The 22,999-nt window shown below is 44.6% G+C and overlaps 7 protein-coding genes across 7 annotated transcripts; 1 reads left to right on the top strand and 6 right to left on the bottom strand.

The window, feature by feature from the left end:
• Positions 1-599: 599 nt before the first annotated feature.
• Positions 600-8,673, bottom strand: VTP01DRAFT_6101 (uncharacterized protein; the record flags this gene model as incomplete). Its single annotated transcript, XM_069384966.1, has 17 exons — positions 600-815; positions 884-1,742; positions 1,800-1,975; positions 2,029-2,062; positions 2,130-2,561; positions 2,626-3,155; positions 3,215-3,478; positions 3,539-4,471; positions 4,527-4,692; positions 4,755-6,321; positions 6,384-6,408; positions 6,465-6,801; positions 6,866-7,305; positions 7,363-7,458; positions 7,531-8,288; positions 8,344-8,459; positions 8,519-8,673. The coding sequence occupies 17 exons, from the start codon at positions 8,671-8,673 to the stop codon at positions 600-602; spliced, it is 7,104 nt and encodes a 2,367-aa protein (XP_069234629.1).
• Positions 8,674-9,803: 1,130 nt separating this feature from the next.
• On the bottom strand, positions 9,804-10,550 carry VTP01DRAFT_6100 (uncharacterized protein; the record flags this gene model as incomplete). The annotated part of the gene is made up of 4 exons (XM_069384965.1): positions 9,804-9,980; positions 10,051-10,113; positions 10,173-10,290; positions 10,348-10,550. 4 exons carry the CDS (start codon positions 10,548-10,550, stop codon positions 9,804-9,806), a joined length of 561 nt encoding a protein of 186 aa, XP_069234628.1.
• Positions 10,551-11,160: 610 nt separating this feature from the next.
• On the top strand, positions 11,161-13,536 carry VTP01DRAFT_6099 (uncharacterized protein; the record flags this gene model as incomplete). The annotated part of the gene is made up of 1 exon (XM_069384962.1): positions 11,161-13,536. One exon carries the CDS (start codon positions 11,161-11,163, stop codon positions 13,534-13,536), a length of 2,376 nt encoding a protein of 791 aa, XP_069234627.1.
• A 227-nt stretch (positions 13,537-13,763) lies between these two features.
• On the bottom strand, positions 13,764-15,862 carry VTP01DRAFT_6098 (uncharacterized protein; the record flags this gene model as incomplete). Its single annotated transcript, XM_069384961.1, has 8 exons — positions 13,764-13,967; positions 14,031-14,261; positions 14,325-14,443; positions 14,502-14,685; positions 14,773-15,353; positions 15,450-15,605; positions 15,661-15,736; positions 15,827-15,862. 8 exons carry the CDS (start codon positions 15,860-15,862, stop codon positions 13,764-13,766), a joined length of 1,587 nt encoding a protein of 528 aa, XP_069234626.1.
• Positions 15,863-16,099: 237 nt separating this feature from the next.
• Positions 16,100-18,764, bottom strand: VTP01DRAFT_6097 (uncharacterized protein; the record flags this gene model as incomplete). The annotated part of the gene is made up of 21 exons (XM_069384960.1): positions 16,100-16,142; positions 16,203-16,262; positions 16,322-16,413; positions 16,480-16,550; positions 16,613-16,645; positions 16,708-16,766; positions 16,831-16,893; positions 16,958-17,051; positions 17,113-17,173; positions 17,243-17,428; positions 17,483-17,568; positions 17,635-17,787; positions 17,843-17,887; positions 17,965-18,062; positions 18,132-18,164; positions 18,225-18,285; positions 18,352-18,366; positions 18,431-18,448; positions 18,507-18,557; positions 18,619-18,681; positions 18,755-18,764. The coding sequence occupies 21 exons, from the start codon at positions 18,762-18,764 to the stop codon at positions 16,100-16,102; spliced, it is 1,395 nt and encodes a 464-aa protein (XP_069234625.1).
• Positions 18,765-19,191: 427 nt separating this feature from the next.
• VTP01DRAFT_6096 (uncharacterized protein) lies at positions 19,192-20,502 on the bottom strand (the record flags this gene model as incomplete). Its single annotated transcript, XM_069384959.1, has 3 exons — positions 19,192-19,294; positions 19,357-20,279; positions 20,335-20,502. 3 exons carry the CDS (start codon positions 20,500-20,502, stop codon positions 19,192-19,194), a joined length of 1,194 nt encoding a protein of 397 aa, XP_069234624.1.
• A 1,666-nt stretch (positions 20,503-22,168) lies between these two features.
• On the bottom strand, positions 22,169-22,725 carry VTP01DRAFT_6095 (uncharacterized protein; the record flags this gene model as incomplete). The annotated part of the gene is made up of 3 exons (XM_069384958.1): positions 22,169-22,417; positions 22,484-22,561; positions 22,621-22,725. 3 exons carry the CDS (start codon positions 22,723-22,725, stop codon positions 22,169-22,171), a joined length of 432 nt encoding a protein of 143 aa, XP_069234623.1.
• Between the last annotated feature and the right edge of the window lie 274 nt (positions 22,726-22,999).

The raw sequence follows: 22,999 nt of genomic DNA, 5'->3' as shown, positions 1-22,999 counted from the left end.
CAGTTTGGAAAGATGTAACAAGCACCATTTCCGCTTTACTGACAGAAATGTTACTTTGTCTTAATCTACATGGAAATTTTTAAATGTTCTTACTGCAGGTCGCTCGGCATGGCTGTGAGCTATGTACGATCAATCTTTTGCGTAATTAAAAATGCGCTCTGCATATGATGCTTTCAATTCCATGTCGCTTGTATTATCTACGGTAAGTTGCGCAACGCGTAGGGAATGGCTGAATCATGGTCCTGCATCTATTTTTGGCGCATGATAATGCTGCGCGTTCCCGAGAGTGTCTGTGCGCCATGTGTGACAGAAGTGGTAAAAGTCCGCGTTTCCCAAAGCAGTGGCACCGTCGCTAATGGGAGATGCTGTAAATCACTGCGTCACAGGAATATTTAAACACATTTTTGATAATTTCCTATGTGCAAGCAACCAAGTCCACTTTACAATCCTGCAATGCAGGATACTTTATCATCGCTCTGTTTTCTTTTTCCAAATTATAATAATTATTGTAACAAGAATGCAATATAGACAAGATGATGGTGCAAAAAAAAGGAAGGTATGGAACGCATAATCCTTTCAAGAAGTCAGGAAAAAAGATATCAAGAAGGAGGGCTTTTACAATAGCGTCGCAATGCTTCTGCTAGCACTTTTTGATTCAATGGCTTGGTGAGGTACTCGTCCATGCCGGCTTTCATGCACGTTTCGCGCGCACTGTCTTGGACATCTGCAGTCAAAGCAACTATCGGCAGCCGCTCTTTTCTATTTCCTTGTATTTCGAAATTACGTATACGCTTTGTCGCTTCGACACCATCACACTGTAATTATCACAAAGGCTTAAAATCAACCATTGTCCTTCCTTCCAGTTACTAGGTTTGATCCTTACCTTTGGCATGTGATGATCAAAAAATGCCATCTTGAAGTGTCCCGGCGGATGCTTCGTCCAAGCTTCGACAGCCTCCAGACCATTGTTTGCGCATTCCACTTGGAATCCCAGGCGTGTAAGTTGCTTGTATAGAAGCTTTTGGGCAACAGGATTATCTTCTGCAGCCAAGATATGCATTGTCCCAAACAGCTCTCGTTCTTCCGGCGTGATAGCATCGCTGGAAGCTTTATTGTCATTTGTTGAAGAGCCGGCACGTTTGACTGGTTTGGGCGTCGGTGGAGAGGCTGACGTTTCTTGCACCATATCAACCATGGTCTGCAGAAGCTTTTGCCGACGTAATGGGACAGCTAAGCGCACTACTGCTCGTCGGTTTGCACTCGGTGCCAGAAGTGGAAGATGCACTTGATCGCCTCCAAATCCACTGGGATAATGCATGATGATAACGCACCTGGCATGCTGCAAGAAGGTATTCATCTCTTTGTACCAGACCTCGAATTCCGGATCATGTGTCAAGAAAAGACCAACGATAATAACCGGATAATGTGTTGCTTTGTTGTGGGCGATATCGTCTATCTTTGAGATGCCATCTACCGGTATGCCGGGAAGCATGTGCCGTATCATGGTTATCGTTGACGTGCGGAGACCTGCTACAAGTACTCGAGTATCGCGGAGCTCGTTCAAAAGACTGGCTACAGCGTTGTTGCGCTTCAACGATTGGTCTTGGACTCGTGAAACACGGATAGTGAAATGGAAATTGGAGCCTTTGCCTGGCGTACTTGTGACATCAATTCGACCTGACATGAGCTGTACTAGCTGGAGACAAATAGAAAGACCTAGTCCGGTACCGCCATATTTGCGTCTAAAATGTATAGATTAAAAATAGGTATACTCGTGTAATAACAATGACTAGGCTCACGTAGTGCTTCCATCCACTTGGGAGAACGGTGCAAATAGGACCTTGCGCTGATCTTCGCTGATACCAATACCAGTATCCACAACCTCAAAAAGCAGAGCAACTTTGTCATCGCTATCTTTCCTGCTGTTGCGTTTGTCAACTGAACAGCGAACAAAGATCTCGCCCTCATTTGTAAACTATGACCATATTAGATCATTGATTATCAAAAAGTAATGCAGCTGCCACGTACCTTTATGGCGTTTCCGAGCAAATTGATGATGATCCTGCAAAATTGGCACAGTTTAGGATATAAAGAATATATTCGCAGATCTCGCGCATTAGAACACTTACTGTCTCAATCTGTTGCCGTCTGCAATGACGACAGACGGTACGTCATTTCCAATAGTGTAAGTGATATTAATTCGCTTCTGTATCGCCATGGCCATCAGCATTTCAATGACGTCCGCTACAATATCTTCCACGACGACAGGCGATAGGTCAAGAGATACTTTGCCGGCTTGCAGCTTTGAAAAGTTGAGAAGATCATCGATAATCTGCAGCAGTATTTCGCAAGATTCTTTAGCGGTCTTGACTAGATCACGCTGTTCAGGGTCTAGCTGCGTCTCAGCAAGCAACGATATCATGCCATAAAATCCAGAAAATGGTGTACGTATTTCGTGGCTCATGTTTGCCAAGAATATTTCACGCAACCGCGTTGCTCTATCGGCAGCTTCTTTGCTCTTTCGAGCATCCTCCAAAGCTTGTTTTTGCATCTCGATCATCCTTGGAATTGCCAACATATTAGATTATCAAGCTTTTCCATTTTACATATTTGTAGAATATTTACCTCATGTTCGCCATGGTTACACGCTGCACGGACTTGAACAAAAAGGCATTCGTAATGGAAATACCCATTTGCTGGCATAGGAGACTGAGCACAGTAACGTGCCGCTGTGTAAAGATACCCACAGCACCCTCTATGAATAGACAACCGGCAAGAGCAGCCTTGTGTATGATAGGCATGCAGATAACAGACTTTTTGCCCACCCTTTCAAACCATGGTCCAACAGCAAATCGAGTATCGGTGGAGACATCTTGCACAAAAATACTTTCGCTCGTATGGATCGTGTGGTGAATTATACGCGTGGAAACAAGGTCATCACTTTCCGTTAGCGGCCGGGGAGGATCATACGTTGTAGATCCTTCGTGTTGACTGCCGTAAGCGCACACACCAAACTTGTCCTCCTTCACGATAATGGCACCGCAATCTGCCCCGGAGTTTTCCAGAATGATACTCATCATGGAAGTCAGCAAACCATCAAACTTGACCTCTGAGGACATGACTTGGGAACTATTCAAAATGGATGCCATATCCAGCTATGCAATCGAAGTTAGCGTCAGAATATGGGCCTGGAATGTCAACGTCTTATACATACGATATCCAATGTCAACAACGTTTGTTCTGTTGTAACTGGCGGTATATGCTCAGACGAATAGGGTTCGTTCAGTGCATTGTTATTTCCGAGCGAAGAAGTGCTCCAGGTATTTTGAGGGCCCAAGAATGGGAAGGGATCTGTTTGTACTCCCATATCGAGTGACTCCGTCCGGTCATCGTTGTATAGCGTCAACAGTTCATTGTATTTTGCGCCGAGATGTCGTGCCTTGCCATAGGAACCATGGTTCACATACAGCTCAATCGCCTTTCATTGTATTAAAAATCACGCAGCGATATTGATATCTTTTTGATTCCATTATATTACCTTACATATCAGTCCATATGCCACATTCTTCATTCCTACGCGGTCATAGAATCCGCCTGCGTATTCATGAGCGACAGCGAGTTCAAAATACCAATTGCCTTCGCGGGCCTGATTGATGGCATCCTCGTATAGGTGGCCCACTCTGACAATGTCGACAGAGTCATAAGTGGATTCCAGCTCTGCTTGCACTAGAGTCCAGAACATGATGTAGTTGATACGACTGTGCTCAGCCCATTCATAGATAAGTGCCTGATTTTCGCGGACGCGCTTTAAGAGTTCTTGCCGCTGGTCAGGATCGACACCTCGCCGCAGCTTTTCCAAAATCGCCAGAGAGTGATACGTTGCCATCATACGAGTATGCCGATGACACGGGTGATTGTGGATAGTCTCAAGGCAAGTATAACCAACCTTGATAGCCTCTTCGTAATGCCCGTAAAGAACAAGCGGGATCATCTTGAAGGAATCATACCAATTCATAGGCACTTCCGGGTTGGCGCTCTGCTTGCAACTCTCAGTTACAAAATGTGCATCGTTAAAGCCGTCATTCCCGTCAAAGACATTTGGACTATCGTAGAACGTATGGCCTTGGAGAGCTTTGATGACTCGGATGATGGACATGACAAGAGTGTTGGTATCCACGGATGCTGACCATGAGTGAATATCTTCAAAACTTGTCTCGGCTTCGTGAAGTGCTTCAGACAAGCTGTGGCCCAATGTAAACATTGATGTCACAATATGCAACTGCGCAAAAGAAGCATAGATCCGATCGCCGGCAGATAGAGAGAGCTGCAAATTGGTGCGATAATATGGTAACGCTTCTTTGTGGTGATATTTCCACATTAAACAGAAATTGGCATATAGGAAATATGCGCGCCCTTTCTCATAATTAGTTCCGTACTTGTTAGCCACTTCGACGCCAAGCGCACCCAATTCCTGACATGTATGTGTTAATAGAAATGAATACCTGAAGAGAATAAATCTAACTCACTTCTCCAAAGTTGAATAGTTTGTAAACCTCGATAGCAGCCATGCCCACAAAAACAACAGCGACACCCGACGACGACGTCATTCCCTTGGTCAACGATAGGTGAACAGTGCGACATGCCCAATAAAACATCTCTCGCTGATTGCCTAGCCAATAAGCTACAGTGCACCTGTATAAGCAATGTCAATAATTGATCGAGCACAAAGTAAAGAAAAAAGGTTCAAAACCTACAGCTCTTCCAATACATTCATTATAGCTCTGAGCTTCACATCCTCACAGAAAGCGATCTTGGTGACTTGATCAAGACCAACTTCCAGTAGAGTCTTCTTAACAACAAGGAATTCCTGATCGAGTTCTTCCGAGGTAGTCTTGAACTCAAAGTGTTCAATACCGAGCTCCTTTAAGCATCTGTGGAGCGCATTGCGGCCTTCTACGTGCATTTGCCGGCCGAAATAATACTTGGATTGGATACGATGCGCGTTCAAACGGTCAAGTGGATCCCGCACATGCTGGAAAATAATCTCAAGCAGATCCTCCGTTTTTCCATATTCACCAACGACCCAGCTCAAAGATACTGCGTTGCTGTATAGATGGAGTGTTGTGACGTATTCGTCGCACTCCCAAGCGTTTGTCGTATCCGTAAGATCAATAGCTGCCATGTAATAAGCATACGACATACTGTGTGCACCGGATGATCGCGCCTTGTTGCCAGCTTCAATGAATACTTGTCGATAAAGATGCTTGACCTCCTGAGATTTTACAAGCTCCATGCATTTAACAAGGTGGTCAGCGATGAGGAAGATATCTTGTTCCTTCTCTTTTAATAAATATTGCGCAATCTTCATATGGATGCGCGCACGAGTTTTTGGGTTAGCAAGCTCCATTGCTGCTTGTGATATCCGGTCGTGACTCCATTTGAATTCATCGCTCTCAATTGGCATGATGTATCCTTCCTGTAAAACTGCCTGCAATCCATTGATAGGGCTTCTACTTGATAAGGAGGAGCCGGACGTATCGCGATTGAAATTCGGTTTTCGGCGGCGTATAATTCCTTTCTGCGTGCTATCACCGCCAGATTGCATTGATAATTTAATCAACGGATGCAAGGATTGAATGGATGTTCCGCTGTCGTCAGACGGTTCTTCGATAGTTGGTAAAATCCTGTTGCGCGCAGTTCGATTCGACGCATCACTGCAGACACTGCTTCCGTTGCTGTGCACACTTTCATTGCCGTCATCGCTATCCTCGGGGTCAGAAGCAAGCATAAGATCTTTAACCGTGTTCCATGAAAAGGTGTCGCCGATAAATGAGGCCCATTTGAGTATCATTTGACCATCCCTTGGTAGTTCTTTCAGTCGCTCTACTAGAAATCCAATGTCCAGTTGCGAGTCCTTGTATAAACCGGTTGAGTCGTATAGCCCAGCTTGTTCGATTTCCGCAAGATTGTAATCCCACTCGTTTTGCTCCCAATTGAAGAATATCAGTTTCTTGCGTTCAAGAGTCCGCAGCAACTGTGCTATGTAAAATGCATTTCCTTGCGTCTTTTTGTGGATTGCCTTGGCGAGCGGGACGACGTTATCCCTATTGGCTTCCCTGGACCTATGCAGTGTGTCACAGAGATAATCGACGAGCGATTCAAAGTCCAAAGGTTCGATTTTGATGAAATGCAGTGTTGCCATATCGTGTTCAAGCAAGTGAGCCAGACGAGGATCAACCTCTTGGTCACGATATGCTGTAAACAACAATATCTTCACTCGAGAGACTACCAGAGACTCAAGGAGCTCGACGGACGGCTCATCTGCTCGGGTTTCGGTAAGTTTAAAATCAAAAGGGATTAAATCAAGTCTTCATTTAGGTTACCTGCTTGATGAATATCGTCAAAAAACTATACAAGATGTCGTCAGTAAATGATAGTAGCAAGTAAATATATATATTACTGACCAGAGTAGTCATGCGCCAAAATGTAATTACGCGGAAAACTTCGACAAACAAGTTGTGAAAACGGATCCGTGTTTCGACATTGTCCATATGTATAACATCGATTGTTTCAGTGACTTCAATGCTAGGGTCCAATAAAGGCCGTAATTCAGGAACGACATCTGCTAGCAGAGGTATGTTGCAAAATTGGGTACCCAAAGAAGATTTGAGATGGTCGTAAAATGCATTAATTTCATCTTCAGGCTCCGAGAGGATTTGTTGCAGAATCTGTGATAAGGAGCGCAATGCACCTCCATAGGGTATTTTGGCCCTACAATCGAACTTTACTGTTGCTACGTAACTAAAGTCTACAGTTAGCAAATCAAACTGCAGGATTGAAGTCAAACATGCAGCAGGATACCTACCCACTTTGACGCGCGGTTGTCATGACTGCATTGAAGACCGTAGACTTTCCTACGCCACCGGGACCATACACAGCGACTATGGTAGTATTCTGCTTTGAATTTACAGCTGCAACGTGACGACTGTTGGCACTTGATACATCGCTGCTATCAAGAGCACTGCAATAGCTGGGGGACGCAGTTGATTTGGTCCCTGATACGTCGCTCATCGAATCGCCAGTGCTGTCATTGTTACTGTCTTGGTTGCGGGCTGCGGAATTTGAATTGGTTGCGTAGGATGATGATTTTCCATGTAATCGAGATCTGGTCGATTTGTAAAGACCGACAAATCGCTCGATGATGTACGTCATTTCGAAGATCACGTTCTGCCGTCCATAAATCGATTTGGGCAGCGTAAAGATGGATGCAATGTCACGCTGTGCCAGCGGGAACGGTGGAATAGACTGCAAAGAGATACATTAAAATTCGAGAGAAATTTAAGAGATACTTACTGTCCTTACCTCGACAGCGTTTTCTGGAGCAGCAGTCAAACGTCGCAGACATTCTTTCAAATCTTCCCGTACACCGTGGGCACTGCTATACCGATCGTCGGGGGTCTGATTTGAGACAAGGCAGTAGTGTCAAGGACTTGCTCGGTGATTTGCAATGTAACGTTGCACGCGACTAACCTTATTTGTCATCTTTTCAATGATGCGAGACAGAACTTCTGGCACATCCAGTTGCAGTTCATGGACGTAGATTATTTTTCGGCTTAGAATTCCATTAATAATCTCCAAAGGTCCTCCATCGTACGGGTTGCGTCCGGTGAGCAGTACAAAGAATACAACACCCAAAGAGTAAATGTCAGAGCGATGATCAGGGGCATAAGTCGTTCGTCCGGTCTGTTCTGGGCTCATGTATACAAGCATACTCTGCAAAGTATTCAGCGATTCCTTTCTATTTACAGTTTTACGCCAGCCTTCGCTCGTCAAATAGGTTTCCAGTGATTTGCTGCTAGCTCCAAAATTCCACATTTTGACACGACTGTTATCATCGCCGCTCCACTGAAAAGCTGATAAGCGGACCTCGCCGTGTACAATACTGTGACGATGGATGAACTCGAGGCAATCCACACATTTAATAGCGAACCGTAGGAAGGTTCCGAGATCGTAAGCGGGTATATTGGATGCCGAAGAGTTGATATCGAAGTGGTTTTGATGATGCTGGACTGCATTGTAGTGCCGCATTCGCAGCCAAGCAGCCGGAGGATTGCTTTCACTGCTGACGCTTCCCCCAGAAGAGCCCTGGTCGCTAGTACTACCTCCTCCTCCCATCCTCACTGATAATTCATCTGATGATCGACGATCGGTCAAAAAATGTTGTCCTTCATCAGCATATATCATTACCGTGAGTCCGCTCGGTAGATTGATATATTCCAACGGGCGTACTAACAGTCGGTTAGAAGATGCTGTCTCCTCCAAAAATGATATCAAAATTTATACCCAAATATTCGCTTCCATCCGGTAGCTGGTATAATCGTTTCATAATATAGTATTCCCTTTCCAGACGTAGAGAATTATGTGACACTTTTGCCACGACAGCCTGCTTGTTGGATATCCTGAGTCGAGGGTAAGTACATGAGCAGTAACAGAGACCCGAGAACGCATATGCAATTACTTGTATCCATAAACGATGTCGATATCTTCTCCGAAAGACAGGGCTGGAGTCGGGGCTGCTTTGAAGTGGTAGCCGGGAATGTGGAGAGCACCAGCCAGGACAGTCGACAATGCGGAATTGTCGATCGCCGATCCACTTGAGCCGGAGACAGACATTAGCGGAAAAGAGATCTTGTCCGTACTTTGACGTTCGTCTTTCGTAACTTTTGATATCGGAAAGGAGGCGCGTCTATGGCAATGTTTCACTCAGGCACTGGCTTGGGCTTTCTCGGGGTGGTGGAGGAAGGAACCTTGCCTCACCTGTCTGAGTTCAACGTGGTAACTTAAGATAGCCAACAAAAGGGCCGTGGAAGCAGAAAACGAGAGGAAGCCAGCAACGTGAGCCGAGAAAAAGGGGGGATGCGCTCGCCCAGTTTGCTGTGTGCGTTACCGAAAGGAAAAGGGGTACCGAAAGGAAAAGGGGATGTACGTGGCGTGGGGGGGAGCAACAGAAAACAAATCAAGCAATTGGATCACAGCTTGAACGAAAAAAAAAAAAGCATCGCACCGATCGTCGTCGCTTCGGGTTATTTTTTTTTCTTCCTCTTTCCAGAAACCGCTGCTATTCTACGTAGTCGAGTAGTGGATAGGATGCATTGTTGTGCTAGTATCTTACGTTACCCTGCATGTTTTCTGAACCAGCGCCTGAGCGCTGCATGGATGGTCGTACCTCGCTCAGTCGGGTCGAGTCTGGTGATGGTGTCATTCTCACAATGACCCCATCCCCGGACTTGCGTGCTGTCCTTAAAAGAAATTTGGTTCACTGAAAATCCTCCTCACTTATTCGACTGGTTGATTCACCCGTATCATAAATCTATATAGAAATTAACTTCTCTCTATCCATATCACATGGGACCAATGGCTAGAGTCTTAAGCTACAGACCCCGAAACTACCACCTTGAGTAATGCTCTCCGGTCGCTTGGAAAACATTTTTCGATTTGCGGACCTTGGATCGAAAGATGTTGTAGCACAACAACGCGTGTGACACGCATGGATATTCATCCATCTATCCATGCTCGCGTTGGATTACGAAAAAAGCATGCAGATGTTCCCAGCATGCTCTAGAAACCGGTAAAGAAGCAGGAACACGACAGAAATTCATTGTTACAATATGTCAGGGAAACAATAAGAAAATTCATGCACAATGATGTATATATTTTGATGGATGTCGGGAATCGGGGGATCGTAGATTTTGCTGCTGACAGGTGGTAGCAAGCTATAACAACAATGATTACATTGACGATCTTCATTGGTAATGGCCGGCAGCTACTATCCGTGACATGTCAACTTTTGATTTTGAAAGGTTCAGCGAAGCTTGGTCTGAATTGTCAATTGTTTGTCGACCACCCGACAGCGTCGTCCGCAGTCCATTCCAGCTCGCCTGGAATTCTTGATCATAGTCATCTTCAGCCCCATTTATTGCCTGATACAGAACATTTTTGTTTTCGTTAGCACCTCAAGCAATGTACAGCAATGCCGGTGAGTAATTCTACCTCCTGCTTGCCATCCATAATCGCATCCACTATGGTATCTGTCCGCCTTTGTGCAAAGTATCCCTAGAGAACCAGAATCAGCACGTGTAATACTTTCGATGTTTGTGCTTTCTATGCCATACTTCAATGTCTGTATCTTGTATAGGCTGGCGGCTATCTGCAGCCGCGCCAATGTGGATCGTGCCCAGATCGCGCATCAACACGGGAGTATTGACACCACCTTTTGACAAAAAGTAATGTCTACACGATGCTCAATAACTAGTCTACCATTGCTTTTCTCAATTTCATGTAACGTACGCTTTGACATCGGCGTCAGGGTCGCTGATGTCCGAAACTTTGGACGAGTACTTTTTCAACTCTGAATCTAACGTGTTGAATCCTCGTTCAAGATGCGGTAAGCCTTTAGGCTGTATTCTGTCGCTAATGAGCTTCGATCTTGCAGCTACATGTTGCAGCAAGGACGTTGGATCTGTCGATTTGTCTCCTTTGTCAGTGTTCATTGGCGTAGTGTTTGTAAACTGGATTGAAAACTGCCCGACGACTGAATTTTGTACCTCAACCATTTTCTAAGCGCGAAAGCGGTTCTCGTTTTATTAAGCAACATACTATATAATGTTGCTGTCAAGGAAAATTAGATAGTTAAATATTTTGTGTATTTTCAGGACTGACTCTGAGATTAGCAGCATACATCTTCGAGGAACCCTCCATCGGTGGGCATGAAGTCTTTTGAAGACAACAAAAAATGCATTGCATACAGCACTCTTAATGTCGAACATGGATGGAACATATCAGAGAGTCTAGTTGACAATTTTTGCCAGAGTCTAGTGGACGTACTGTATTGCAGGCTTTGCATACAACTCATCAGAGGATAAGGGTAGCACAGTAGTAAAATGTTTACCAGAATCGTGATGTTAGTTTTTCTGCTTCTTTCACGCTAAGCTGCGGCCGGACGTCGCAGCAGGATGGAAACTGGGATCAGTTGATTGTAACCTTTTAGGCGCAGCAAAACTAAGCCCAAATTTTCTGTCGTGTCACTTACGCAGGATATATAAATTCTTATTCTTCCTTGTCATTTTTTTTGTCAACCTTCTTTTTCTTCCCTTTTTTTTCATGTCTTTCCAAACCTTCCCTGCTTCCTTGCCGTACTTTGACGCTCTTCACGATCAAGCGCTTTTGGATAACGACATCAAGTCCTTGTCCGATGGCATCGTCCACGAGCTCAAGGTCCCTCAAGGCAGCATGGACGAGAGCGAGTCGGCGGCTGCGGCTTCTTCCCCGTTCATGGATGCTTTGACAGGGATAGGAAATCTTCAGCTTACGACAAATGGAGCTGTCGCGCACTTGTCTACACTTGATGCCTGTCTGGATCTTTACAACGAGCTGCGCAAGTCAGCTTCGCTTGAGGTCATTATTCCTCTCCTCGACAAGGCTTGGCGTCAAGACTCCGTAACTACTTTGCACATCATCTGGCATGCGCGCTCCATCCATCAAGGCAAAAGCGAGAATGACATCTTTTACGTCGCATTTGGCTGGCTTTTGAAGAATCATCCTCAGACTGCATTGCGTAACCTGCAACTTCTAGTGGCTGGCTGCATCCCCCTCAAGAAGAACAACAAGAGAAAACGCGAGGCGAAGGAAGAAGGTTGGGAATTGATGGATGAAGATGGAGAGGATGATAATGCTCTTTTTGCGACGCACGGCTACTGGAAGGACTTGGCGAATCTCTGCACCTTGTACGTGGAAGGGGAACTGTTCACCGGTCCCGAAAACCCAGACAGCACTTTCAAAGCATTGAATCGCAAGCAACCCGAGCGGAAAGAGAAGGCAAAGACAAGCTTCCAGAAATGGACCGAGCGCAAAACCAACAGCAAACAGTTCTACGAATCGATCAGGGACTTGCCGGAGCAAGAGCAAGCTCAGAAACGCGCTGAACGCGCTGCGCAGATCCAAGAACGGTTGGATCAAGAAAAGGAGGCACAGAAAAATGAAAAGCGGGCATTGCGTGGAACAAGACAAGAGCGCATATCCAAACTTTTGCAAGAGGACAAGCTGTACAGATCTTTGCACTTCACCGTTGCACGACTCTTTGCAGACCGGCTCAGCAAGGATTTGCAGCAGCTCAAGGACAACAAGAAGGCTAAAAAGAACGACGGCAGCAAATGTGACAAATACGCTGATGCAAAGGGCTTGAGCTTGGCATCAAAGTGGGCACCAACCTTGCGACGAGCACACGACAAGTATACGTTGCTGGCAACGTCTATCGCGGAAGCCCTTTACCCGCCCTCGGCTCACCAAGAAAAGGAAGAAACTCGCGAACACTATCTCAACAAGGTCCGCGAACTATATCGCAAGGAGTACCTTAGCCCTCTCCGCGGCGCGTTGGTTGTTACCGAATCTCTCATGTCCAGCAACCAGTGGAAGAACATTGATTTTTCTCACGTATCCTCAAAGTGTATGCATCGCAACAGCGCCAACTTTTACAAGCATGCCGAGAAGGAGTTCCTGCAGTATATGGAAACTGTAATCAAGGGCAAACGCACTATCAGTGGCGCTACGCTGCAACCCCACGAACTCGTCGAACTGGTGTGGAAGATCATCAATCCCGGCTTGTTTGAAATCCCTGTTGCTGGCAACGACCAAAAAGTTAAGCAAGCTCTGATGGATCTCGAAGCTAACCGAGCCAATGCTCAGTGGAAAACATTGGTGGAATCTATTCGGAGCAGCGCTGTCGATAATGAAAAGTCAAGCGTGGGTGAAGCCATTGCTGTCTGCGACGTCTCTGGATCCATGATGGACGCATACGGTTCTCCGGTCGTTCCTATGCATGCATCTATTGGTCTTTCGATCCTTTTGGCGGAACTAGCAAAACCACCGTTCACAAATGCCATGATCTCATTCACGGAAGTTGCTCAAGCAATCAACTTGGATCCAGAAGATACCTTTGTTGAAAAAGTGCGAAAGGTCCGTCGGGCTCCTTGGGGTGGATCTACAAATCTGTTGTCCGTATTCGAAGATGTTATCCTTCCAATCGCCAAGAAGAACAATCTCAAGCAGAAAGACATGGTCAAGCGGCTGTTTGTCTTTACGGATATGGAATTCGATTGCAACGGCTCCTTTGCGAACCGGTGGGAAACTACTTACGATACCATCAAGAAATTGTTTGCAGAGGCTGGCTACGAGGTGCCCGAAATCGTGTGGTGGAACTTGTCTGGTCAACGTTATTCTTACATGCGTCCGGAGTCATCTATCCCCGTTACAAAGGATGTTGAAGGCTGTGCATTGCTCTCTGGTTACTCTGCTGCGTTGATGAAGACATTCATTGAAGGCGAAGAAGCTGAAGAAGAGGAAGAACAAGACCAAGATGAAAAGACACAAGATGGCGAAGAAAAGCCTAAACCGAAAAAACGGGAAAAGATCACTCCCTTGGGTATCATGATGAAGGCCGTATACCATGAAACTTTCAAGGACCTGGCTGTATATGATTAAAAACTACATTGCATCTCACCACATGTATATACACATTGCCTTCGTCGTTGTAGCATAAGAAAGTACAAAAAAAAAAGAATCGTTGCATTTATAGTTTACAAGCTCATGTTATCAATTTCATTGTTATTATTTGAACAATCAGGCATCTATGTCCAATTTTGGAAAACTTTGAGTAATACAATTCCATCAAGTACCGTTACAGGAGGAATGAGGAAAGAAATGAGAATTTATTTGAGATCCACAAAGAAATTCCATCGTCCATCTAATAAGCCTTTGGCTGTGTCTTCCAAGAGAATTTCTCGTCTGTGTTTCACATACACAGACTTGTCCAACACAGCCTGTCGCAATTGCGCAATCTTATCGCGTTCCAAAGGCTTCTCCAAGAGCTCTGAAAGCTGCTCCGTAGCCATTTCCAAGTCTCTTTGGTTATCCTGACGAATTGTATCGGATTAATATATGCTATACATAATTTTGTTTGGACGTTAATTGTTTACCTCAAATATTTCAGTTTCGTTTGTTCTCGCCAGGTAGAATGCGAATGCATAAGTCCACTTGAGAGTCATGCGGCACTGAACTGTCACGTCAACAGCCTTCTTCAGGAACTGTACTTCAATCCAGGACAAATCACTTGTCTGCTGCATTTCCTCCATTTTCTTCTCAGTCTTGAGATACAGATCCTGATCTAATCGAGCCGACTGTTCATGGTTCGCATATCGGTTGTAATACTATCCAGAGCGATAAGCTCTAGCAAATTTCGCAAATTCTAAATGATGACATGTATAACTCACATGCAGGTAGCGTTCAAGGCTAGCACGGGATTGGGTCTGGTTCTCTCTGGCTTCTTCGCTGCTCTTTTCGTCGTAACGGTTGCAGTTATACCACGATGTACCATGTTCCGACCACGGTCCTGCAGTTTATGCTTCAATGGTATGCCTCTACCTGCAGTATTGCATCACTCTCCTTACCCATGCAAACCCAGCAGAATTCATGGCGACATTTCCTGCAGGTCATGTGGTTACAACCACCATTTTTCTCGATTGTTGATTGACAGTGAGGGCACTCCTTTGTATGTGCAGAGATCCAGTTTGCAGTTTCCGAATCGTCTTCGCATTTTTTGAGCCACTTCTTTACGATGGCGCATATAGCGGGCTATCCAAGTGAGAGAATTGTGTTTAGATTTAGGGGTTTCTGACCATCGGATAAATAATGTCATCCTCATTCTATTTTTCTCCATACCTGATGATCGGCCAGGCCGCAGCCAAAACAAAATTTATAACCACATGCACACTGTACAGTTGGAACTATAGATGTCAAAGAAGTGCTGGGTATATGACACTCTATAGCATATTCACAGTCAGGGGCTGGACACCAGCGCAGGAAATCATTGTCATCCACAAATGTGCGGTTAAGAAGTGTTCGGTATTTCGCCATGGTTTTGGAATCCACCAATTTTTCCACGGTTTTTTCATCGACAATGACATTGCATTTATCTTGCGGGCACTCGATCCTCCGACTTTCGCCTTCATTTTGAATTTTCTGCTGCAGATAATGGACGTAGCATGTTTTGCAGAAGCGATGACCGCAAGCAACACAGACAGTTTCCATGTCAGGATCATCGTCGCAGCAAATATCGCACACAAAGGGTTCCTTTAGAGGGAGGTCTTTGGCACGCATAATTGCTTGATTGGCATCATCGCCAGTGTTGATCCCTGCTGATCGCATCACTTTGTCTGGAGTCTCCATGTATCGCTCAAACAGCTTTTCTTTGTTCCATCGAAAATATCGTAAGAGAGTTGCTGAATCATCCTGTGAAAGCCCTGCATTGGTGGGATATGGAATCCTTTGTAAGCAACGAGAGCGAGGAGAGGGGTGGGGGTAGCTCATGGGATCGCCGCCCTGTTGCAATAACTCACCTAATATGGTGGCAACCTGCTCAATCTCCTTATCTTGTATCTTCACGAGATTAGCGTTACTTTGCACGCCATATTCTACTTCGTAAGCTTTGTGCTGCGGCTTTTCGGCGAATGCTCCGTCGAATACCATGTCCGTATCGGCAAAGTCTTCATTTCCTGTTGAGTCAAAGTGTCAAGTGGACATTTAATATGGTTCGTCTGGAACACTTACCAGAGTCGCCTACGGAGCTCGCAGACTCATCCAGTTCCAGATCGCTGTCCTCATCCATGGTATCTTCAGCATCGAGCTACAAACAGGTCCAATGTAAGCAACTCAGATCCTTTGCAGGAATTGTCCAACAATCGCAGCAAAAAGCTTGTCTCGCTAGAATACTTGCCATAAAGTTGTCATCATAATCGCTGTCCGAGGCCATCGCTTTCCACCGGAGCTTTGTACAGCGGCTTGAGCAAAGGTGGGATTCAACAATTGGAAACAGTTCAAAAGAGATTAACGCCGTCTCCGTCAGGGCTGACTTTTTGAACCAATTTGGGTAAAGTTGTTCAGGCTTGGGATTGCGCAAATCATTCAACAGGATTGGTTTCTTTTAAAGCTACAAAAGCACATCTTTGTTGTTTTTAAAAAGACAAGAAATGAGAAAAAAGTCTATTATCTAAAATCGAGTGATATCTCTGCCGAGAGCCCAGGTCAAGAACCTATGGAGAATAGGACAGTGAGCTACATTGGATAAGCGTTTTCATTTTGGAGGGACTTACCAGTACATGGGTATTAAGATCTTGTTACGCATGCTGACGCTCATGCTAAGATAAGCAGATCTTTGAAGAAGGATTAGCAATGACAAGTCGTGCTGTATCTAGAGACAATCCCATCTCACCTCCAGAACACCCAAGCCATGTGACCACCTTCTTTGGCCTTTTCATGAACGGGTGACATGTCTATAACCGCCTCCCAGGATCCGATGTACGCCTACATAAAGGCAATCAGCCAAAAGGAATATAAAGATATTCTAATGTCTTTACAACATCAACTCACCATGGAACCATGGCTAGCAAATTTAAAGTCTTCCGTCTGCACCTTGCCGGTCTTTGCTTCCTTGTTAAGAGCTTGAAAGATTAAAGCGATTTGTAAGCACCTTGCGTATTCCTTTGTATGGTTCTCTGCTTACTTTTTCCCAAATAAATAGCTTGTTGGTTTGCAACTGATGGTAATATGGAATGAGGATTCCTGCATCGAAAATTCCTGAATATGCTTTGAGCTTACCTTGAGCTGTCGCAGGTAGAGCGTAGTTTTCTATCGTGGCACAATCTCCAAGTGCATATCTATTATTTTGCATGATTCCATGTTAACTTTGGTACATATTACAAAGCATTTTCAGATTATTACACATTGGGATATGGCTGCTTTGTTTCCATGTCAAGCACTTGCAGCCTGCCATTCGTCAAGAGACTATCAAATAATAGAGTATTATGTATAGTTCTGTTGATTGATTAGCGACGCTCATTTTTCTTACCGCTGACTACGCTCTTCTTTGGCAACAGCCTTACAAGATTGCACGAGCGGATTGGGCATGAGGCCTGTGGCCCAAACTAACATGCCAAACGGTACTATACACGCAATTAAGTATCCTGCTACATACTTGACAATGGAGTGCTTTTACTCTCTTACCATCGCCTTCTTCTTTTGTGCGTATAACATCCTTTTCAACAGACAAAACGTGTGTACCTGTCTTTAAATGGAATATGAAATTTAGGTTTGCATGTAATTATTCAGTGCATTTATACGTCGCCGTTGTTACCTTGACTTGGATGCCGTGTCTCTGGAATTTGCGAGTCGCATAAGTTGCCAGATTCTTGTCGAATGAACCTAGAATAGTTGGTGCAACGTCGTACACAGTCATGCGAGTGTGCTTGATAAGCTGAGGATACAATCTTGACAAGTCCTCCTTGATGAAATCATACAACTCAGCCGAAAATTCGACGCCCTATTGTGCTGAGCCGTTAGCTAGGATCCCGGCAGTTTCCAAAACAAAACATACAGTGGGACCACCACCGACAACCGCAAAGTGTAGCTTCTTGAGCTTTTCTGCCTCTGACACGCCAGGCTGCGCGGCGTATTCGAAGCCTAAATAGGCGCTATCATGTTAGACTCTAGAAGTTGATTACACTTTGAATATTATTGTTTGCCTACATTCCAAAATACGAGCACGGATTTTACGTGCATCACTGATCTCCTTCAAAAAGTAGCCATGCTCTTTCACTCCAGGCGTGTTGAATGTGTTGGAATATGCACCAACAGCGATCACCAATTTATCGTAATCGAGTTCAAATGTCGCGCCCTTATCTGGATGGGATTTAGCACCGATAAATCTTTTCTTTCACAAGCACGACTAGCTTACTGTCATCCAGAGTGGAAGTACATGTAATTTTTTGATTCTTGAAATCTACAGAAAGGCAATTGCGAGATAGTTACATCATGTTTCTTTCTCTCTCTTTCTCTGCAGCCAACGCATTTAATTACCGATATTATCACACCAAGCTTGGTGATAATCAAGATTAACAGAGTAACCGCGCACGGGTTCAGTGATGCATCGCGGCTCCAGGGAACCGACGGATGTTCTACAATGTAGTTGTCAGTAATCTGGGATAGATTTCTTTTCTTTTTTACTCGATCACGATCTTATTTACCCTGCTAGCAACGGTGTAAACAGAAAATGGTTTCTATCACCAAATGACGTTGAGTAAGTGATGCAGGCCGATATATTTTGTATCGATTTCTACCTTGGAGATACAACAGTTACATTGTATTCACTCTTGTTGAGATGCCGCATGAGCTTGAATCCTTCAAAGACAAAAATCAAGATTAGATATTCTCGATTTCATTGGCATAGCTCTTGTAAATGATTACCTGCCCATCCCGATCCTGATAACATCACATTTGATATGTAATCAGCAAAGCAATGTTTAGAAAGCAATGCGTTTCCTACCGAGAATGACGACTCTGCCTATCCAAGCAAGTTAGGACGCTGCTGCTGCATGAATTGTCACGTGGCAGTTGCTTACCTTGAGAACTTCCAAGGGTACGAGTTCGCGTGCTAACGTTTGCAAATGATCCTTGCAGCAAACAATTCGTATTAGACGGCTTAAAACTACTATGCACGTATAGATACCCTACTTGTTTGGAGACCCCATTTGCTAAAAGTAGTGCAAAAGTGAGGTCCTCGCAGAAACGTATTTACTGCTAATCAATACGGCGTGAGAAACGTAGATCAGGATTATATGGTAAAAAATTCATTTGTAGAGATAATTACATAAAGACATGCACGAGAGAGAGAGAGAAGTAGAAGAAGAAAGAAGTATGCATGGGGGTTGTTTGCCCGTGCAGGGCAGAAAAATGCTTGCTGGATAAGGCATTCGGGTTCGGAGACCAATGCCTTGCCCGATTAGCGTCACTGGATGCGTTTGCCTTGTATGCTGCCCCGATGGGTTTCTTTCCCATCAAGATTTCTATAATTACATGAAAAGGAAAGCCAAAGAGAAAAAAATGTACAAATAAAAAAGGTAAATGAAGGAAAAAGGTGGGAAAGTACCTCCCACAGTTTTACGCGCACAGATGCACCTCTTCCGAAATTTGAGTCATTGCCCAAAAATGAAAAAAAAAAACTTATCCGCCCGAGCACCCGATTAACATTCCCTCAAACGTAAATAATATCTTCTTTCCTGAATTTCTAAGTCTTGCATTCTATTTTTATTGAGATGGAGATGGAGGCTTCCCAAGGAGAGAGTGGTGGATGTTGACAGAAGGCAGACGAGAAACAGCAGCTTGACGAGCTTGTTGTTGCATGAGGGCGCTAGAGAGCAATCATAGTCAGGATCAACATTCCTAAAGTTATTACCGACTCAGATCACTTACTCCATGATAACCAAGGCAGCCATAGACTCGACGATGGGCACTGCTCTTGGGACAACACATGGGTCGTGACGACCGCGAGCTGCCAATGTACCGGCCTCGCCGTCGTAGGAGGCAGTCTTCTGATCTTGAGAGATAGTAGCTGGAGGCTTGAAGGCTACGCGGAAGTAGATGTTCTCGCCGTTGGAAATACCACCCTGTACACCTCCAGAATAGTTGGTTGCTGTGCCGAGCTTATCCTGTTTTTGCACAAAAGCATCGTTGTGAAGATGTCCTGCCATCTTTGTACCGTTGAACCCGGAACCAAACTCGAAACCCTTGGTAGCAGGGATGGACAGCATAGCGTGAGCCAAGAGGGCCTCCAGTTTATCGAAGCATGGTTCACCCAAACCAACAGGACAGTTGCGGATTACACAGGTGACAGTGCCACCGATAGAATCCTTCTCTTCTGACTTTTTGGTGATTACTTGCTTCATAGCTTCTGCGGTCTCTGGATGCGGGCAGCGTGTAATGTCGGCATCTACTTGTTCGCGGCTGATGGTATCCAAGAACTTGTAGAACTCGGGATGAACAGATTCGGAATCTTCCAATTCTCGCACAAATGGCATCGCAACCTTTCCGACGCTGGATACAAAAGCTACAATCTCTACACCGTGCGCAAGCTTCAGATACTTTTCTGCAATTGCACCGGCAGCAACGCGACCAATAGTTTCGCGAGCAGATGCACGTCCACCACCTGAGGAGGCTTTAACGCCGTATTTCTGAAGATATGTGTAGTCAGCGTGAGAGGGTCGAGGGTAGATATCAGTCTCGCTGTAGTCGTGCGGTCGCTGATCTTCGTTGGGTACTTGGAGACCGATCGGCGTTCCCAAAGTAATGCCATACTCTGTACCGGACATAATTGTGACCTTGTCTTTTTCATTACGCTGCAGCGAAGGTCAGAAAACGGCGACCGCGTGTATAAGAATAAATAAAGCTTACAGGAGTTGTCAGTTTGCTCTGACCAGGACGTCTACGTGACAACTGTGTCTGAATGTCGCTTTCAGTCAACTCCATTCCAGGAGGGCAACCATCGACAATGGCGCCGACACCTTTGCAGTGCGACTCGCCGTAGGTTGTTACTCGGAATAGTTTGCCAAAGGTGCTCATTGAGGCGGTGACAAGACAGAAGATCTAAGAACTGCTCATTGACTTTTTTTAATTTTGATCTTTGCGTTTGATGGGACTCCGCCGCTGTCAAATCAAAGGTGGCGCGAGGTGAGTCATCTCGGAGCTGCACCGACAAAGTAAAAGCATAAATGTTAGCAAAGAATAAATGTCGTATCTAATAGATACATACATTTAAAATGGAATGCAGACTCCAAAACATTAAGTGTGAGAAGCATTGCTCCTTTCACTTTGTAAGCATATTGTTTCTGGTGTTCATAAAAATCCACAGCGGGTGACTTGACCGTAGTAGCAGATGGATCCGCTTACATTTTAATGATTCTTTTTGGATCTTTTGTTCTAGGAGAGCAAATGCTAGCCATTTGGTATTTTTCCCTCACTTTCTCGCCATTGCCTTTGCAAGCTCGCATTGTTCTACGGCTGCGGCAGTCTTAACTGCGAACCGCTAAGGTCAAGTATATGATAAATTAAAACGAATCCTTGCTGTGATATACTCTCTAATCTCACAAGGAGGTGGACCACAGGCGCTATTAACCCAATTGAACTTTGTCAGACAGATCATTCGGTATATGGCTTGAGATCCATGATATACGTTGAACAAACAAACTCTAGAAAATACCCTCAATTACTCTATCTTCAGCTTGGATCAGAATGCCACAAACAACGGGATTTGCGGCTCCGGTTTTGATTACCTTCATTTTGCCGCCAAGTTTCACGAAGTCTGATTTTGGTGAAGAAAATGGTCGGTTTGGCTGTTTGACTTCACGGACAGCAAGGTCCGTTCGCGATTTCTACGGCTTAACGAAGGATACCCAGTCTGGGCGATCGTTTCTACTCGGTGTCTTCCGCTTCCCACCGAGTAGGTTTCCGTTATGCCTTTCAAAAATAACTATAAGATAATTTACGTACAACGATTTGGCCATATTTAATTTACCATTGTTGAGCAAAGATGTCGGCTGAGCTAAATATCGTTTCAAGTATGAGGTCCAAGAGATCGTGGACGAAAGTATCTTCAAGATCCCTTCCTGCTTTTGTTCTGCAGTAGTCTCGGCGTACTATACGCTGTATTACATAACAGTATTTCAAAAAGCATAAAGATAGCTGCATCTCACATGTCGTGTAGAATATCCGACACTGTAAGGTCGGTTTCTTGCTTGGATTTGGCAACTTGACGCATCAACCACGTATGGACGTTATTGACAAGCTTCATTAGCCCGCCTGGAGCGATAAGAATTTGTTTAAGTCCCCAGTGAGCGCCTTTCACTCTTTTGAGTAGTTCGCGCTCCTATGTGCATCATAATGCTTTCTATTGAAAGGTCTAGGAAAATGAATAATGCTATTTCATGCCTTTACTTTCATTTATGCATACAATGGCTGGTAAAACTTGGCACAGATAAACATCGTATATCTCAAGATGCCATTCTACTTGTTCTTCCTTCTGTAACTGACTTCAAATGAACGCGAGAATGTACGTAAACCTTTTTATTAGAGCCGACAAAACTAGAAAAGGAACGTATGCAGCATCTATAGTTAATGTTCGTGTCAGCTTAGATATCTGCACTCGCGATAGTAATTGAAGAGTTCACAACTTTACCTGTACGTTTTGCCACGATGATGCGCACGTTTCCCTGAATTAGTTTACATTCGATTAACGTTTACGCAAGCAGTCAGTCACACACTTGGGAGGGTTCTCGCGGATTTCCTTGGTGAATTTTACAACTCTCCCACATTTTTCAATCACGCAAGTGTCCAAAGCAAATGCAGCGACGTTTTCGCCATCAACCGCTCCCAGTTGGGCAGAGCCAGGTGAAGTGAAGGTGAGCAAGGCAAAAAGGATGACTGTAAGGAACTGGAGACGCATGGATTCTAAGATAGAGTAACTGATTACTTTGTACTGCTATGTGAGTACTTTACATTAAACTTGTGATTCGTTGAGCTGCTTTCACTTTTATACCTAGAACACTGTAGAGAGACGTTGATGAAGGTAAGCTACCCAGAACACCATGGTATTATAAGGACATCGACCGGTAAGGAATCGATTCTAGGAGAAGAAAAAGGAGATTGATACAGACGCCATCTGCAGCGTTTGAAGAACGATACCATCCTAATATGGCTGTACATGTAGCTGCATAGTGCAATACGACTTGTAGTATTTACAGTCCTCAAGTTGGCATGATTCAGATTGAAGTCTCCAGGCAGCTGCATTGACTTTAGTGAGAAGCTGTATACACTTGCATAATTGCCACTCCTTGTTTGAAGTAATGCAATCGATTTATTGTATATAGAGCATTTAGAAAAGCTTAAGTCAGTATTACGCAATGAAATGAGCATTGTCAAAGCTCCCAAGTTTTAACTTCTTCAAAAGACGGATCTTTTGATAACTGGCAGATTTTTTCGTATTCTCACCAGGAATGGATTTGAGAGCCTACAGCTTTTTCAAAAATTGTTGGCGCATTAATCCACAAAGTAAAATTGCATA

This window comes from Rhizomucor pusillus (assembly GCF_041956525.1).
Source record: "Rhizomucor pusillus strain CBS 183.67 unplaced genomic scaffold VTP01scaffold_29, whole genome shotgun sequence".
Lineage (NCBI taxonomy): Eukaryota > Fungi > Mucoromycota > Mucoromycetes > Mucorales > Lichtheimiaceae > Rhizomucor > Rhizomucor pusillus.
This window is presented reverse-complemented; position numbering and strand designations above follow the sequence as displayed.